Raw genomic sequence first — 18,079 nt, 5'->3', positions numbered from 1 at the left:
GATCTTAAATTGATTCCCGCTCCACAGTGCCAAACATTCTGGAGTGCTCTTTGTTGAACAACTTTCTGATGTTCTACTATCCTTTTCAACTGAATCAAAAACGTCTTTAATTCTTGGAGATTTCAATAAGTGCAATAATGATGACAGTAATATCTTCTCAAAGATCCTTAAATCTGACCTGGTTGTGGCAGGTTTTCCACTATTCATTTTGGGGCCTATGCACAATTCAGTTCACCAGCTAGACTGGATTGTGTCCAAAACCATCTTTCTAGCCCTTACTTCTATGATAGACCTTGATTTCTCTAATCAGAAGTTTATACGTTTTTGGTAGATTCCTTAACAGGGCCAATTTAATTGACGTAAACAAATACGTCAATTACAAAATGTAATATCTGAATCCACCTTGCCACTAATTTGTTAATCTTTTAAAACAGTTCTCCTTGATTCTGACCTTGGTCAACAATGAATCACTTTCAGCAAAATCTTGTCTGATCCCACTGATCTCCATGCCCCGTTAAGGACTGTGAAGTTTAATTGTAAGCTGATTGGGCAACCCTGATTCACACTTTATCAACATAAATTGTGAACCAATCTTAGGAAAAGTTGGTAGCTGGTGCAAAAAGAAATCATTTGTCTATCATTATCTCCTTTTATGTACCGTAAAAAAATATAAAACCAATAACTTGCTAGCCTAAAAATAATACTATACTGACAAAAATGGTTCTGTGTGTTAATATCCCTGCAAAAATATTGCCATACAAAAATATTGCCATATTTGTGTGGCGATATTAAGGCATGGAAGCTGCAGGAGACACCCCTGCAACCCCCCTATTATGTTAAAACGAGCGGGAGACACCCCTGCAACCCCCGCTCCCAAAAAACCCTAATATTATCCCCACTAAAAATATCACCTGTGGCCATGCCGGACGACCATATATATGGCGATATTTTTGGTGGGGATAATATTACCTGAACCCAAAAAATGTATCAAGCAGGCAATTCACATAAAGCAATTTTTCGGACCATATGGCATCTGGAAAATATCATTCTCCCTAAACCTAGAAATCCTGTTTTGACTGCATGGTTTCAAGAAATGCTTCAAGATATGGATAAAAAGACCCAACAATATGCTACTCTTTTTTGAGGCCCTCAACGATACCTCAGTGAATACCACTTCAAACTCTTATTTACCTAAGTTTAAGTTTGAGAAATGTGAGGTTGTTTCAGATGAGTACCAAGACATCTTGGGTGATATTGTATGTATCTTTTTTCTATATAAAGCGCTTAAGGGTAAGTGCTATATAATAACAAATCAATATCATTAGGTCATGGACGTCTGCTTGCATTCACAGTAATTTGGTAATATGGGCCTATACAACCTGATCTTAACGATACATATGGCAATCCATTATTGTATGAAATGTATATCACATTATAGTGATATTGTAACCATATTTTTCGTAGTGTATTTGGGACAAATGTGTTATGCCACTTCCTGTTTTGTCAAGGGGTGAAAGGTTGTGTTCCATCGCTTCCCGCGATATCACTTTAGGGTGGGGCAAATGACATCACTTCCAGTGATGTCATCAGAGGGCTGGGGTCATGTGATGTCACTTCCGCTAACCCTAGCATTTTGGTGACATGACGTCCCTGCTAGTAGCCTTAGAAAGGAACAATATTTCTTGGGATACATCTGATTCCCACACTTATTGCACTCAGGTTTTCCTTGGACTATGACTTTTACATGGACACTAACCCACATTAATGAACTCTCCCAGAAGTATAGAATAACCACGATTTACCATGTGTCCATCGAAAACGAGTTTCACATATCTTCAAAGTAATAGGGGATAGCCTATACCAGAGTTGTCTTTACCCACCTTATAATACACGCAGTGCAAACCTCTTCTTTATTGATTTGGCAGGCAGCAGTCTCACCTATGTAGTTAAAGCATTATTTGAAGAGCCCACGCTGGTATCAACTAACAGACAGTTATTGCTACAGAAGCTTAAAACTGCACTGAGGCGATAATAACGCTGTAACTTCACAAAGAAGTAATTGGAAAGAATATGTCCAAACGTAGTGGTAACATTTGTGACAATGAAGTTTTACACGCAGAAAAACTGAATTTAGTGGAAAAAATTGGAAACATTGACCTGATATTGTGTGTCAGTTTGCTTTGTGGCATTGCAAAGTGGTGCCCGGTCAAATTCTTAATGAAATAAATCAACATATCAAGCTTATCCATCCCAGTGTCTGCTGCTGGAGATACTTGTGCCCACATGCAAGGGTGCTAGGAAGTGAACATATGTTTTTGATAAGCTATCAAAACAGTTCTGGTCCAGAGTGGCTTGAGGCTCAACATTTGCTGAAGGTGCTCTCACTCCAAAGAGAGACGGGCCCCTGTCAGCTTCTCGCGGGTCCCAACAACCTTAGCCATTCCATGTCAGGAGGAATCAAAGAACCAGAATTTGCTCATGGATTCTTCCAGCATTGGACCCATCTGACTAAGGGAGGGAGTCTCAAACCGTGTGCCTTGAACTGTGAAAGTGGACGCATTGTACTGAAAACAACAATTAAAATAAGTACAGGCTTAAATGGGCTTACCAGTGGGAGACCCCTCCAGTACATGCCCAGTGTATGATCCTTCCCGAAAAATGGGTTTGTTGTCATTTTGATCAATTACAGAGATTTCCAAATCTGTGGGTCCATCAATGGCTTTTCCGCTGACATCTGTGACTTCAACCTGCAGCTGGAGGAGAGAAAAGGTGCCCAACATTCATTATTTATTATTCCTTGAAACCCTACACACACATGTACATCTGATGGTCTAATCAGTGTGGATACTTAGCCTCATACACATCCAGTTAGATTTGGATCTGACCTGATTTATTCAACCTACTATAAACCACCACTTTACTACAATAATAGGTTTAGAGTCAATTGTATGTCATTTTATGTTATTGTGATTTATAGCGTGTGCTGTGGCCATTTTGATTAACAACTCAAAAGTAAAAATTACTGGTCACTGATTGACTCAATTAATATAATTATTATAAATATTATGATTATTAATATTATTATTCTCTCAGAATCAGTGATCGAAGTGGGTCAGAGCGTATGGGAGCGGTGCTCCTCTACTTTACTTAATTTTTAGTTTTACTGTTCCCATGCTTTTATTTTAAAATGAAACCATCCCGGAATTCACTAATAGTGTACAAAAAAAGGTTAAACTTGCTCAGAATATCACAATGTCTACTTTTGCAAGCAATTAAAACATGGGAAGTGACACCAGTGAATCAGAACTGCCAAGCTAGAAAGTCCTCAAGCAACAGCAATGAATATTGCTGGGCAATGCTCACCCAGCTTAGCTCATTTGATATATGTGCAAAGGAAGCATACATCAATGCATTCGGACATGCAGTTTTTATGTTAAGCCACCGATTCGGATTTCAAGCATTGCATGTAACAAATTCCCCCTCTGTCAGGACACGGGCAGGGCGTAATATAAGCAATGCAATTACAGCGATGCATTATCCCCTTCCGTGGCAGCTGGCCTTTGTTCCCCTGTGATGCATTGATGCTCCAGTCATCATACGCATAAATGGTGGAAGACATTATCCGGGGTCGATTACGTTTGATACGTTCCTCTGTACACGCGATAGAGAATGGAAAATGCAGCATGAAGGATGGCACGCAAATAGGGGCCAGGCTGTCGGGGCTGCTTAGAACTACACATGTGCACTGTCACATTGCAAGAAGGAGGGAGGGCGAATACCGGAACGCTGCCTCAGCTCAGCATTCCTATATCTGGCTTGCTGTCAGCTGATGATGTGTACACCAGGGAAGACATGTTCCAAATGCAGATGTTATGGGGAAGGCTGCGTGAACCTAACAGGGGCTACGGATGTTTCCTTATGCAATGCCCACGTGCAGATAAGCATGCACGTCTTTCATTGGACTAGCAAAGCAGTGAGTTGGAGGAGCTTGTGATCTTGGCCAGGTACTAAAAAGATTACTGGTCAGGATCCTTGAATAAAAATCACCACTTGTCAACTGAATTGTCTTCTTTATGCATGTAAGATAATCATTGTATAGGCCAGACATGTTAAGATCCCTTCCTGTTTCCTTCTAGACATTGTTTGGAGTGTGTTCCCTTTATCTTATCGTTTTCCCATAACATCGTCTGCTTTGTCCATGGTTATTTCTCACTGTTATCCCTCCTCTCCTCTAGAACCCTCTCCTGCTATCCATCTCAAAGCAGAGAACACACACTCTTAATAGGCAATCTCGAATCCGATAGATGTATTCAAGAGCACATCCTAAAACACGTTTCACTATTATCTCTTTCCTTGGAGGAATATGTATGCATAGGGATTTAGTGAACGTGGAATTGCACAGTGGTGATTGTTTGACAGGCTATTGAACTATAGGGACTGCACAATCAGGTAATATTTAAGCATATCACATTTTTGTTTCTTGAACTTGGGTTTGGAATCTCCTTAATAGTATCACATTTTACTTTCTTGCAGTTGATTCTATTTTCTTTCATATTTTTGGGGGGCTTTCACTACCGTTACCCAATTCTTGACGCTAATCCCTCCCAGAGCAGATGATACATCTCTAAACACACAGGAATCTGTGTTTACCAGATATGCCACATGGTTTAGCTTTGGAAGCATGACTTTGAAGTATCACTCTTAGGGCATTGTTACGAATATGGCAGTGTGGTGAAAATTGGAACTAATGGGGTAGCCGTTCCGTTACCGCCACATTTCTGCACTGCTGTACACAGGTTTGGTGGTGAGAGGGAGGATTTTTCTCCAGCAAAAATCTGGAGGGAAATCTGCCACCTTACTGCCAGCAAAATTGGAATTTCTGTCTGTGGAATTACCCCTGGTGGTAATTCCCCCGAAATTCTAAACAAGTCCTATGGACTCCAAAAAATGGGGGATAACTCCACCAGTACTCCTGCAGTAAATACGTGGGACAAAGTGGCATTTACGGAAAATCCATTAGCCAGTATTCTGCTGTATTTATCACTAGAATACTGCCAAACTCATAATGAGGCTTTATTTTCTTACTTCTTGGAAATAAGATAACTTTGGCCCTGATATGTAAAACAGGTGTATGTTGTAAAATGAATTAGCAGCCACAACACATGCAAATTGAAACTCTGCAAATGCTACCTTTCCCCAAAGTTTGACACCACGTTCAATTAAAATGTTGTGTTCCCATGTTAGATTTTACTTCTAGGGACTTGGACCTGATTGGTTTTTTAATCAGGTTTGATTGGGGGAGAGCAGTGTCTGCTCCAATTGTGTGTGCTGCATGTGTGATTGTTTATGAAGAGGTGGTGAGAGAACACGTATGCCTGATACGGATCAAATGTACACACATTTTAGAGAGGCAGATGTACACATCATCTCTAGTGCCCGCCCACTCACCTCCGTCATACTGGAATAGCAGCAAGAGAGGACTGTGTGTGACACCAGATATCATCCAAATACTGCATCATAGATACAAGAGGTGTTATACACTCAGACTACCATATTGAATGTACCTTTGCACTGATGTGGTGGAAGGATGTCTGCATACACCACTGGACACAGAAGAGATATGATAGACATCAGACCAGAGCATAGTGATGTCATGAAGAGAAGACACAAGTACTCACTGAAACGATATGCAACTATTTGACGAATTAATATGCAACTTAAATAATAAGAGATACACATGTGCAGAAGTGAAGAAATCATATTCATTGAGAGGACGATCAATAAATGTATACAATCAGAAATGCAATGTAGATAATATATGTCTAGAAGTTTGCTGCAGACGTAACTATAAAGCAATAAGAGCAGCCATGAAGAAAAAATGGACGTCAGACTTGAATTAAGAATAACCAAACTACCTCAGAAACAGACCTTTGCTGCACAACTGAAAGGTGCTGGACAGCAGCTTTGTGCGAGGAAGAATTAATGTCTATTGGCCTGGGATAAATGACGCCACATCAAGGAATAATTACAAGGCACAAGGGAGTCAAAGAGGATAAACTGTGTACGCATAACATATTTTGCTTCGCTTAAGCACAGAAGAAAACATCTGCAAGTATCATGCATTGAATAATAAAAGACGCAGAAAGCGTATGTGAGATGGAACAACCAAGTCTCCAGAGGCCAAGAGGAGTAATAGCACACAGTATAATTGAATTAAATCGCATTACACAAAAGGTTGAAATGGACAAAATCATGGTCCCCTCGTACGTGACTCGAAAACACGGCCTATTCTTTAGGCTCTGACTGAAGATAGTGATGTACCTACCCTCCCTTAAAAGTCCCAGAGTAGAGAACAGTCAGCAAGGTCAACTACAAAGTAGAGGCCTGGGCTCTGGGCTTAACTGATGAGAGATGGTAGGCGAATTGACCAAGTGGGTATTAGCCTGACGTTATTCCCTACACCTGGATTTTGTTTTGCTCACTTGCTGATAACGAGCCGAAAGTCCAAGGTTGGGAGAGAATGCCAACCAAGCATGAGGGCCTATGTAGCAGTGTAGTATACAATGTTGCAGGAGCAAATCCGCTGCTGTTATTCTGCTATTAATCTGTATTATATGGATTTAGAGGTAGTTCAAGGTGTGCTTACCAGATAAGGGACAGCCAATTATGTTACTCACTCCGAAACAATATAGAGGTATACATGTTCCCTGAACCAATCCCTCCACCCAGTAGGTTTACTATTTGCCACATAGGATGGTGTCATAACTGATGAAAATCAAAGGATAAAACCTTTGTATAATGAAAATATCGCTGACAGTGTATGAGCTGCAGTTCTTTTATTCACCAGGTTTCCCTGCTTTATTTGATCTGATAATAAAGTACTACTTTGCTGTATTCTTTGAGTGTGTTCGGTTATTTGGGTCTGAGATCATTTATTGGTAATTCCATCTGGCACTTGGAAAGCTCCAGGTGCTACTGCACACCATCATACACCCCCTTGGCTAAGGAATTCTAATGATATTTTATAGATTTGGTATGGCTCTAATTAGGACATTAAATACATGTTTGAATGCAAGTGATTTCATTTTGATGTTTATCCATGAAACACAGCACATCTTTGGCAGTCTTTTAAGGTGGTACTGATTCTTAATGAATACTAGTTAATTGACATTCACAAAGTATTGAACACATGCAACAAGAAATTTGTTTGAGGTTTTGATTTTAAAATGTGCAATAATTAATTGACATGCACAGAGCAACTACAGATTGTATCTTACATAAAACCAGCAGTCACCCAAGATCAACCAAAAGAGACATCCAAAATGATTAGATAATTTGAGCAAAAATATGTTATTCCACTAGAGATGATTTTGAAAGAGACTCTATAAAAATTTGAATTAGGATTCATAGGAGAGTATATGGAAAAGATCTGACTGCCGGGAACAAACAAATGAACTAAGAGAGGATATCATATAGCCTCCAAAGGATTGGATAAAATATACAACTAAGATCATACTGTAGAGAAGGAGATGTACATGTCACTTATGAAGCCCACCCCTCACCTCCGTCATACTGGAAGAGCAGCAAGAAAGCACTGTGCACGACACCTAGTATCATCCCAATACTGAATCGAAAATGTCAAAGACGTTATGCGCTCAGACAACCGTACCGAATGTACCCTAAAACTGAAGTAGTGGAAGGAAGTCTGCAGACACCATCAGGGATGGGAGAACTATAAATGAAGCCTGACAGGTGTAAAATGACATCATGAAGAAAAGGCACAAGGACACACTGAAACGATATATGAATACATAAAGAATGAAGATGTAACTGAAGTAACACATTTAATATACATGCAAAAGTGAGGAAATCATATATACTAAGAAGACCACTTGGGTGGCATCCTTTCTCATTGGAAGAACCCTGAGAGTTTTCTCCGACACAGGAAATGCACCTCCCATATCCATTCCCTGTGGCGTCCCGCAAGGCTCCTGTGTCTCTCCAACCAACTACAACATTTTCACCAAATAGGTAATCGGCATCCTGGGTGGCATTGGCATATCATACCCCAAGTATGTCGATGACACTCAAATCCTCATCCCTTTGTCAGTCTCCTACCAAGATGACTCCCACCCACTAAACAGCATCTTCTCCACCATCCAAACTGGGATGGCTACAAACAACCTTGTCTAAATGATGAAAAGAAAGAGATCCACCTCACGGGTTCATCCGCCCGGCTACAGAAGCTCAGCCCACAATATTCTTCTTTGACCATAGATGGAATACAGATCCCAGTCTCAGACTCTGTAAAAACGCTGGGTGTCCACCTAGAATCTGCCCTCTCACTTACCAAACAAGAAAGCGCGTTAGCATCATCAGCTGCCTACATTGCAAAACTCCTCACCTCCGCCAGACAATTCCTTACCCCGAGAGCTGCTTGACCATTGCCAGAGCCATCACAGGCACAACATTTGATTATTGTATCGTCTTGTATGCTGGTATTTCTAAACAAAACATGAACAAACTGCAGATAATTCAAAATAATGCCCCCCGGGCAGCCCTGAACATCCGGAGAAGAGATCACATTTCATCCGCCAGGAAAAATGTGCGCTGGCTTCCAATCAAAGAAAGGATCACCTTCAAGACATTATCGATTGCACACAAATGCTTGAGTAACACCGCCCCACCTTACCTGGCCCAGAAAATTCAGAGAACAAACTCTGCAAGACCAGTTATGTCTACCTACGAGAGCATAGACTCACTTGCCCCAAAGTGAAGAGAGCCAAAGGTGGTGGGGTGAGCTTTCCCTCAGTGTGCAGCAATGGACCTCACTGCCCACATTTGTTAAGAGCGGAAACCGCTTACTGGGCCTTCCATAAAACGCCAAAAACGTGGCTATTTGCCTAAAAGGTCTGCATTCCACAAAAATGTTCACATATTGCCCTGTATATTTTTAATGTATCTATTTTGTTCTGTATCACATTTTGTTCTGTTTGACATTTTTGATCTGGGTGATCTATGTATGCATTTCCCAAGTCGATATGTACATTGCCTCAGCTAAGTTTGTTTCATGTAACAGGTTGCAACAGCGCCCTGTTGCCTCAGGGTTTGGGCGCTTTACAAATATAATATAAAATAAAATAAAATAAAATAAATAAGATGAGAAGAGATACAGTAGATGTATACACGCAGAAATGTACGGTACATGAGAAACATAGAAGCGTGCTACAGTTGAAAATGTGACACGGGTAAAACAGCCATGTTGAGAAGATGGGCGTCAGTTTTGTTTAATAGTAAGTTGAAAACCCCAAGGAGAGAGAAAGAGGCAGAAGAGCTGACAGGCACTGTAATACAGATTCATGCAAGAACAAAGAATATTTGACTAAGGATCAAGGATGCCGCAGTGAGAATTAACTGCAAAGTACAAAAGGAGTCAAAGAGGATAAGCCATGCATTTAAGACCTATTTCTCTCCGATTAAGCAAAGGAGTAAACATCTGTGAGGGCAGAGTATTTGACAATTAAAAGTGAAGGAAGCATGCGCAAGATGAATCAACCAAGTCTCCAGAGGTCAAAGAGAGTAATAGTACAGAAAAAAAATGGCATTAAGTTTAAGTACAGAATGGCGAAATCATGGTCTCATCACGCGTGTTGCAAGACTATAAAACAAGGCCTATTCATAATGCTCCAGATGAAGTTAGCAGTGTACCCTGAAGCCCTTAAAGGTTCAGGAGAAGAGAACAGTCCGCAACTACAAAGAAGAGGCCTTTGCTTAGGGCCTGACTGATGAGAACTGGTAAGGCTAATTGACCAAGTGTGAAATTGTCTGATGTGTTTCCCCGCAGCTGGGTTTTCGTTGCTTACGTGCTGCTAACAAGCTGAATGTCCAAGCTTGGAAGAAGATGTCAACCAATCAGGATGGCCTATGCGAGGATGGATTATACATTGTTGCAGAAGCCAAAACGCTGCTGTTATCTGTATTATACTTAGTTAGAGGTAGTACCAGGCCGTAGTACAAGGTCATACCCAAAAAAGCAGTAAGATGGGTCAACCTAATGAAGCATGATGCCAAATCTTCCATCTATGTTGCGATTTTAAACAATTCAAAAATTATATTCAACCAAGAATATAGTGCCTCTGCTATATTGGTTGAGTATGGGAAGCTAAAGGACAATCTGATCTCACACATCTCCATTCTACTGGGGTAATAAAGAAGAGAACGGTTGGTAAACCAAGCTGGTATGATGGTGAATGTTGCGCTGATAAAAAAGGAAACTGAGCTTTGCTTAAGCTTCCAATTAAGGGACAGAACTAAATTATGCTCCCTATGGCAGCAGTATAAGTCTCTAACTAATCAAAAATAAAAAAACTTTACTCGGGAGAAATGGTATGCCCTCAACAATGCCCCATTTTTGAAATCGGTATCAGACAGAGATTTGAAAGGGGGTCAGATTCTGCAATTCTGCACCAGTGAAGAGGATTGGAGGTTATACTTTTTCTAGGTTGTGTGTTGATCTTACTGCTAAACAATCTGATTGTGTACACGTTAGTTCTTCCACTCCCACCACACTGATGATTCAGGGGAATGAGGTAGTATCAGCCCTTCATTCTCAGACACGTGGTAAAGCTGCTGGCCCGACCTGATCCAGGCAGACCTGCTGAACGATGAGGTGGATATTTGGGCCCCTGTGTTGTGCAACATTTTTATTGCCATTTTAAGCAAGGGGGGAATCCCCAAATCCTGGCGTTCAGAAGTAGTCATGCCAAAATATAAAAAAAGGGGGCAGGGAATCCCTGGCCAATTATCATCCGATTTCCGTTTTGGATGGCAAGGGGAAACTAATTGGGAAAGTTATTCTTAAGCACTTACAGGATTGAGTGGACAAGAAAAACTTAATTAGTACCCGTCAGGCTGGTTTTAGAAAAAATAAGAGCACTCAGGATCAATGTTTCATGCTGTTCATGTTAATCCAAAAATATACTGGGGGTCATTACGAGTTTGGAGGCAGCCATGGCGCTATTAGCACCATGGCTGCCTCCAAACTTATGTCCGGGTCCGGGTTGTTGGAATGGGGACTTACCGGGTCGTTCCAACCTTGGAGGACCCGTTAAGTCCCCATTCTGAAAACCATTCCCCATTCCTATTCAAGCCCCCAAGGGGCTCAATGGGAATGGGGAAGGAGCTAATAACGGGCCTGCAAATAGTGGGCCCGTTATTAGCTCCCTGGTCCCTTAGCGGCTCCCGCTAAGGGTGGCTTGTAAAACCAGCCAGTCTTAGTTGGACCCCCTAAGGGACCTCGGAATGCAGGGGTAGGGGGTTAATGGCACCGGCATCCTTACCGGTGCCATTAACCCCTTACCACCAGCCTCGTAATGAGGCCCACTGTCTTGAAGAAGATGTATTTATATGTGATTTTTTTAGACTTAAAGACTGCCTTTGATTCTGTATCCAGAGAGACTCTATGGCAGATTATTTTAGCCCACAAAGCCCCAGTAGATTTGATCACCATTATACATCAGCTATATTCTGAAAATAAAGTCTCTGTTCGTAATGGCATAGAAGGCAAACTGACACAACCATTCAATGTCACTGTGGGTGTTAGGCTGGTTTGCATCCTGGCCCCCTTCTTTTTATATCTATATTCAAGAGATAATGGACACAAAATTGAGGGGGTGCCAGGACTATCCAAAGATGGCCTCTGATAGATATCCTGCCTTATTCTACGTGGACGATGCAGTGTTAATTGTTACAACTTTGCAGGCTTCAATTATTCCCTTTCTATTTTTTTGGCTTAGTGTGCCAAAATTTATCTAAGCTTAAATATAGACAAATCCAAGGTAATCGTGTTTAAACCACAATTTCATAAGCACCGATCACGATTACTAAAAGTAAGGGGATACCCAATGGAACAGGTCAACCAGTATGAGACTTTGGGTGTGAGTTCCATGAATCTGTCTGCTGGGTTGCACAGATTAACAAATCCGCATTTAACTTGGAGAAATTGAGTACTATTTTAGCCACAGTAGTGTGCAATATCTCCATTCAAGACTTTTATTTTTTATTGCTTTTGCTTCCTCCTAGTGCCCCATCAGCATTAATTTATCTGGAAATTGATATGCTACCAGTAGCCTTGCAGGTTATCCTTAATCCAATTCTCCTGTGGGTGAGACTATGAAAATCACCTGATTTAGGAAATGATCCGGCTGCATTATCTCATCTTAAGTATTTAGATGGGGCAACGTGCCTGAAATGGTTGAGACACATGAAATAAATCCTCCAGAGCTTGGATGCTCCTGAACTATGGGAAGACTTTTTCAGCAATAAAGAATTTAAAGACTGTAGCTAAATCTAGAGCTTATGAAAACCTTGTGCTAGATGCTGCCAAATGAAAGGTCGGCCCAAACTACCTAGCGTCCAGGTTTCAGTCTGGATTAAAAACTTACTTGGATACTTGGGTTGTAGTTATTACGCTATTTTCAACTGTTAACAAGCATATAAATTTATAAAAAAGAATACCAAAAAAAAAACGTACTTGGACACAATCCCCCACCTTTTGAAAATTCTTTGTACATGCTTTTTAGATTGGCCATGCTTCCAGTAGTTTCCCTTACTCATTAATGGAAGGACTTGCATCAAAGAAGTGCCCAATGTGTGGGGGAATTAATGAAACCATGTTACATTTTTTGTTGATCTGCAACTAGACTACAAAATTGAGGCGCATATATCTTAGACCAATTTTGAAGGAGCTACTGGTTTGCTGTACAATATGCGCTGTGAGGTTTCTGGGTCAGTGTTCATTACCTAATGTCACTTTTGCATGTGCCTGTTATATTCACTAGGCATGATGGCAAATAACCAAAGCCTTGAAATAAATATGCCGGGAGCCTGAAGATCAATTAACCTTTAGCAAGGTTGCATGCTCTGCTCATCTTGTCCTTTTTACCAATTGTCCTTTTTACCAATTGTCCTTTTTATGATGGTTTTAGGACATGGAGCTAATATCTACCGCTTTGATTTGCATGTATTTAATGAGTGTATTGCCCTTCAATTGTATGTAATTTCTTATATTGTCTTTGTTAATGTGTTATTAACTTGAAGGTGTAAACTGAATAAAATAAAAGGAATACAAACTTTTGAAATTGAATTGGTATTCCCAGGTTTACCTACAAGAGAAGGGGCAGCCAATTATGCTACTAACACCTAAACGAAGTGTAGGTATATATGTTCCCTTAACCAATCCCTCCACAGATAGGTTTTTACTATTTGCCACATAAGATGCTGTCATATATGACACATATTGAGGTGTAAAGCTTTTGTATAATGGAAATGTATTTTGAGAATGAGTAAGCTGCGACTTTCCCAGATTTCCCTGCTTTATCAAACTGATAACATGGTAGTACTTTGCCATATTCTTTGAGTTTGTCTAGTTATTTAGGCCTGCAATTATTGGTTATGGTAGTCCATTCCAGCACTTGATACGCTCCAGGTGCTACTGCACAATATTAATACTACAATATATACCACATCCAACTGAAATGGAGTAGGTTTTACAGAAATTGGAACCATTTCAGTAAACTAATGGCCAACCAGTTTGTGTGGGATAATCACAAGGTATACACTAGATGAAGTGAGATAGTCTAAAGAATGGTATTTTTCATAGTTACCAGGGGAATTAAATCAACCAATTGTCCAAGCTTCCAACATCTGGCTGATATCTCTACATGGCACTTGCTTCATGCAATGTTTTGTGGTAGATAAAAGCAAATACAATAATATAAACATGGAAAAGTAGGGGATGTAATAAGCAATACGCTATTTCTGGGTGTCTGTGGTTTCCATTTCAATATGCATATTTTCTGTGATAAAAATTAGCACATTTCATCAATCAGACATGGACATGTTTTGTGCCCGCTGCCTACACAGAGTGTTCAGCTAATGAAGTATATTTGTTTGAAATGACCACTATAGGTCCCCAACATTGGAGGGAAATAGACAAACAGTTTAAGACATGAATGAATCAAATGAACAATTCCTTTCATCACACATAACCAATGGCTGAATAAAGAGAAGTGTTAACATTTTGTAACGGCAATGCATGGAAATACGGATTCAATATGGTGTGTATGTGTGAATGAGACTGGACACAATTATCTCTATGGATATTGTATGCTATAATGAAAACATATCCTTAATGATAGATCTCTTCATGAGTATATCATACTGCAATTCATAGTCTAGTGGCAAATGAACAAGTATACCATGAGAACATAATCTCTTTTTAAAATGATTTCCCCTCTTTTCTTCTACAGAAAAAACTGGCCAGTCGGTAACACATATTGTAATAACTATATACCACGTTGTGTTAAACCGGTAAAACTTATCAATGGTAGGCAAATTGGTGGTTTCTGTATACATATTTTAAAGTCCCGAAAGATTAAAACTACAAAACAAGATGCCATTTGTCAGGATCACTCATTTTAACCAAATGATGAAAACACCCCCAAAACTCATAAAAATGGATTTGAAGGTGACACATGAGCACAATGAAGTTGTTACCCAGATCTTGAATTAATTATGGGAAGCAATTCTGTTGCATGAGTAACTGCTCATGTGGATGCTGCTCTGGAAGCTGGTTTGAGAGCCTTGTGGCATGTATTAATAGGAAAACAAAGGGGGGAACTATTAATTATATCTGCCAGTTTTAACCTCCAAAGACACGTTAAGGGCTAACTAAATTGAGGCATTTTGCCAAAATATACAAGATACTTGAACCAATCGTTTACACCTATTTTGTAAATCTGGACTTTTCAAATACTTTAAATCGATGAGTTTCTGGCCAATGCTGTCACAACTCGCCCGCCGTGGAGACTATACCCAAGATGGAGACTGGAAAGAAGGTAGAAGACGGACTCCTTCCCTGGAATCGCTATGCACGTTCTAGTCTTTTGACTTTATATTCCCGGAAGTTGCTAACGCACTTGCGTTGCAACTTCCAGTGTTTTGGAAAGTGTTTCCCAGCGCTCGTGTGTTATTTTCCTTTTTTCCCCCTGGCCGCTTTCCGAACGGCTTCCCCTTTCCGTTTCTGCCGTTCTCGGACGGCTGTTCCGCTGTATGCTGTCTACTGCTTACCTTACCTTCTTGGAACTCCCTCTTTCCTAAACTCGCAGTTCTTGCGAGGAACCTGATATTCTTCTGCAAACTAGCCCTCCGGACTCCTAGTATCCTGCTGCTGCTGCTGGTGTATATCAGGAGCCATTGTGGACTTTGCCTACTCCTTCAGTATCTCAGTGCATTCTGGGACCAGTAGTCCCAGCAAGATATCGCAACCTACCAGGGTTTTTTCGGCAAGGCTTTTTCCCTGGTCTGGGGTGGGCTCCCTGGGGTCCCCACTGCCAGGCAAATTGCATCTCAGGCAAAGTGGCCTCTAGTGGAGCCCATACCCATCGCACCAAACCAGGAGTAAGGACGCCCAAGAAGCCCAGCGACTCTTGGAGACAGAGAAGAAAGGAGATACCAACGGATGAATCCTGGGACTCTGATTCAGACGGTACCTCAGCCATAAAGACTTCAGGTGAGGAGGGGGTTGGTGGAGATAACAAGGATCAGACTGAATCTGAGAAATGCTGCAAATGGGTCATTTTCCTCTTGCATTTAGCATGAATAATAACCTTGAAATTAACGGAAAACCAAAAATGCATGCCGCTCCATTTAGTCAAAAACAATATGGTAAAATGGAATGCCTCCAGAGACATTGGCCTACTCTCTTATATCAAAAAAGATTAATACTGGAGAATACCCTGATATATTAGTGGTAAAAACATACTGTAGAGTTATTTGTATACAAGAATTTGTATATTTGTATATAAAGTCTCTCATACACAAATGCACGTATGATCCACAGGGTAAACCAAATAGTAGAAGATTGCAAAATTTAAATGACCAGTGGTATGCCAATATTGTTTGAATTCCCTCTGATTTTTAAATACAGTGTACACACAAAAGGTAAAGGGGCATTTTAAAAAGCACACACAAATCACAGGAGTACATTAACAGATATAACACATTCTGCTTTCTGCTCGTTACTATAAACACTCTTCTCTTTTGATTTTATTGGATTTGACGGCAACCTTTCACAGTGTGGATCAAACTCTTCTCCTATCTTCTCCTACTTCTGTTTTTTCTTTTGGGTTCTCTGTTTTTGTTTTTTTCTTGCTTTCATTCATATGTATCTAACCAGACATAGTCAGTATCTTGGGTGTGGTCCACTTCTGACACGCTACCCTTTCTTCATGGTTCTGTTCTAGGACCTTTTCTTTTTTCTCTCTACACATTCCCTCTTGCTGCTATCATCTAATCTTTCGGAATATCCCATCATTTCTATACCTTTGATACCCAACTTTGTCTGTGCTTTTCGCCCTTTTCATCTTCTGTTCATAATAATCTTACCTCTTTTCTTCTAACTATTAATTCATGGATGTCAAATCATTTACTTGTCTTAAATGCTACCCAAACTGAAGTTCTCTTTTTTCCTGCTAATACTATTCCTTCTCCTTTTCCTCCCTCTTTCGTCTTGTTGGGTGTCCTGACCCACGTTTGAGCTATCATGCTGCAACATTTGGTGCTGTGGGCTTAGAAAATCCAAGATGGCCAAAAAGCCCACAAGTGCGCCAGAATCCAGGAGAACCACGCAGTTTGTGCGCACACCAAAATGGTTACCTCACTTGCCACCCACCAGTGTAAAGAAAGATCTTTGTTAACAAAATCCACTGTTATTGATGTCAAAAAGTTGCTGAAATTGTGGCTCACCAGACCACTTTAAAGATTCAACCCTTTTGTGGGGTTCCACATAACCATTTTACTGTAAGGAGCCCCATCAAAACAATGTTAAGCAAGGATTTACTACCATGTAAGAACCATTCCTGTTTGGAATGCATTATCCAAGAAAAATCCCAAAAATGGTTGCATTACCAGTACTCACCACTATCAGAAAGCCGGCGTTTTAAAACAACACCAGACATTTGTGTAAAACTGAATAAATTAACCCAAAGCAGGCCAAAGAAAGACTTACTAAGAGGTGGATACAATGTAAAGTTATATTCTGAAGTGACTTGAAGGTTCATAAGAAGACTGGCTGAGCTCTGCAGGTCTGCAGCGGCTTAAACTGAAACTGGATTTAAAATTACCAAAAATCGAAATGTGTAAATAAACTGAGGGACAGACTTGTGACTGCCACATAGTTTGTCACTGTTAAAATGTCATAGTTTTGAACTTAGAATCAGCATTCTAGCTGCATATGTAAAAATTGTCTTGACTTAAACTGGGGAACAAAAAGTGACATTTTATCTGAAACATGGCTTAATGAAACTGAATTCTGCCCACCAGCTACCCCCGACAGGAGTTGAGACTTGCACAACAGCTGTGTTCCCAGGCCTAGCTGCCTTTTGCTGTTCCCACCAAAAGGGATATGACACTTCTCTGATTGAATTACCTGGGCTCTGCAGGAAATTGAACAAAGCCCTGACCTGACTCAGGCAAATGTTTTATTGGGGGTGTCGTAAAAATGGCTTCCTCTTGGCAGAAACTGGGAGGGGGAGAAACTGGAGACAGAGGCTGAGCTTGAAGAAAGTGGAAAGACTGGTTTCTGTACCATGTGACCTGAAAAGACACACCCCTGTAGCCAGAATATGGTTTTAGAAAAAGACGAATAACTCATAGTACAGACTTGTCATAATTATTTAAATGATACCGTAATTCTTGTGATTTTTCTGCCCACATTTTAAGAGGTTTTTAGAACCGGTGGTATGATCTGGGGGCAAACTAGCAGTTAAGAGGGTATTACTTAAAATGTATGTATGTTAAAAATCTGACACTCCACCACCTAATGCCCACATGCTTTGCGAACATTTGTGTAAATGCGGGAACAAATCCAATATTGGTAACCCGACCAAAAGTGAAATATGTTGCCATTTTTGAACCCAAGCTCCCAGGAAGAGCAGAGTTTGAACAGGGGATACCTCCTGTGATATGTGATGGGTGCATGTAATTTTAAACAACTGTGTACCTGTGCAAATATGTCTTT

General features: G+C 40.5%; 1 protein-coding gene across 1 annotated transcript in view; it reads right to left on the bottom strand.

Moving 5' to 3' along the window:
- CDH13 (cadherin 13) overlaps positions 1-18,079 on the bottom strand; it is a 2,842,668-nt gene that overhangs the window by 1,299,235 nt on the left and 1,525,354 nt on the right. Inside the window, exon 6 of the mRNA XM_069638658.1 lies at positions 2,609-2,753. Within this exon, the coding sequence (XP_069494759.1) occupies positions 2,609-2,753 (145 nt within the window). The remainder of the gene's footprint in view (positions 1-2,608; positions 2,754-18,079) is intronic.

This window comes from Ambystoma mexicanum, chromosome 1q (genome assembly GCF_040938575.1).
Source record: "Ambystoma mexicanum isolate Mex_15411 chromosome 1q, UKY_AmexF1_1, whole genome shotgun sequence".
Classification (NCBI taxonomy): Eukaryota; Metazoa; Chordata; class Amphibia; order Caudata; family Ambystomatidae; genus Ambystoma; species Ambystoma mexicanum.
Note: the sequence above shows the minus strand (reverse complement) of the source record. Positions and strands in the feature narration are given on the sequence as shown.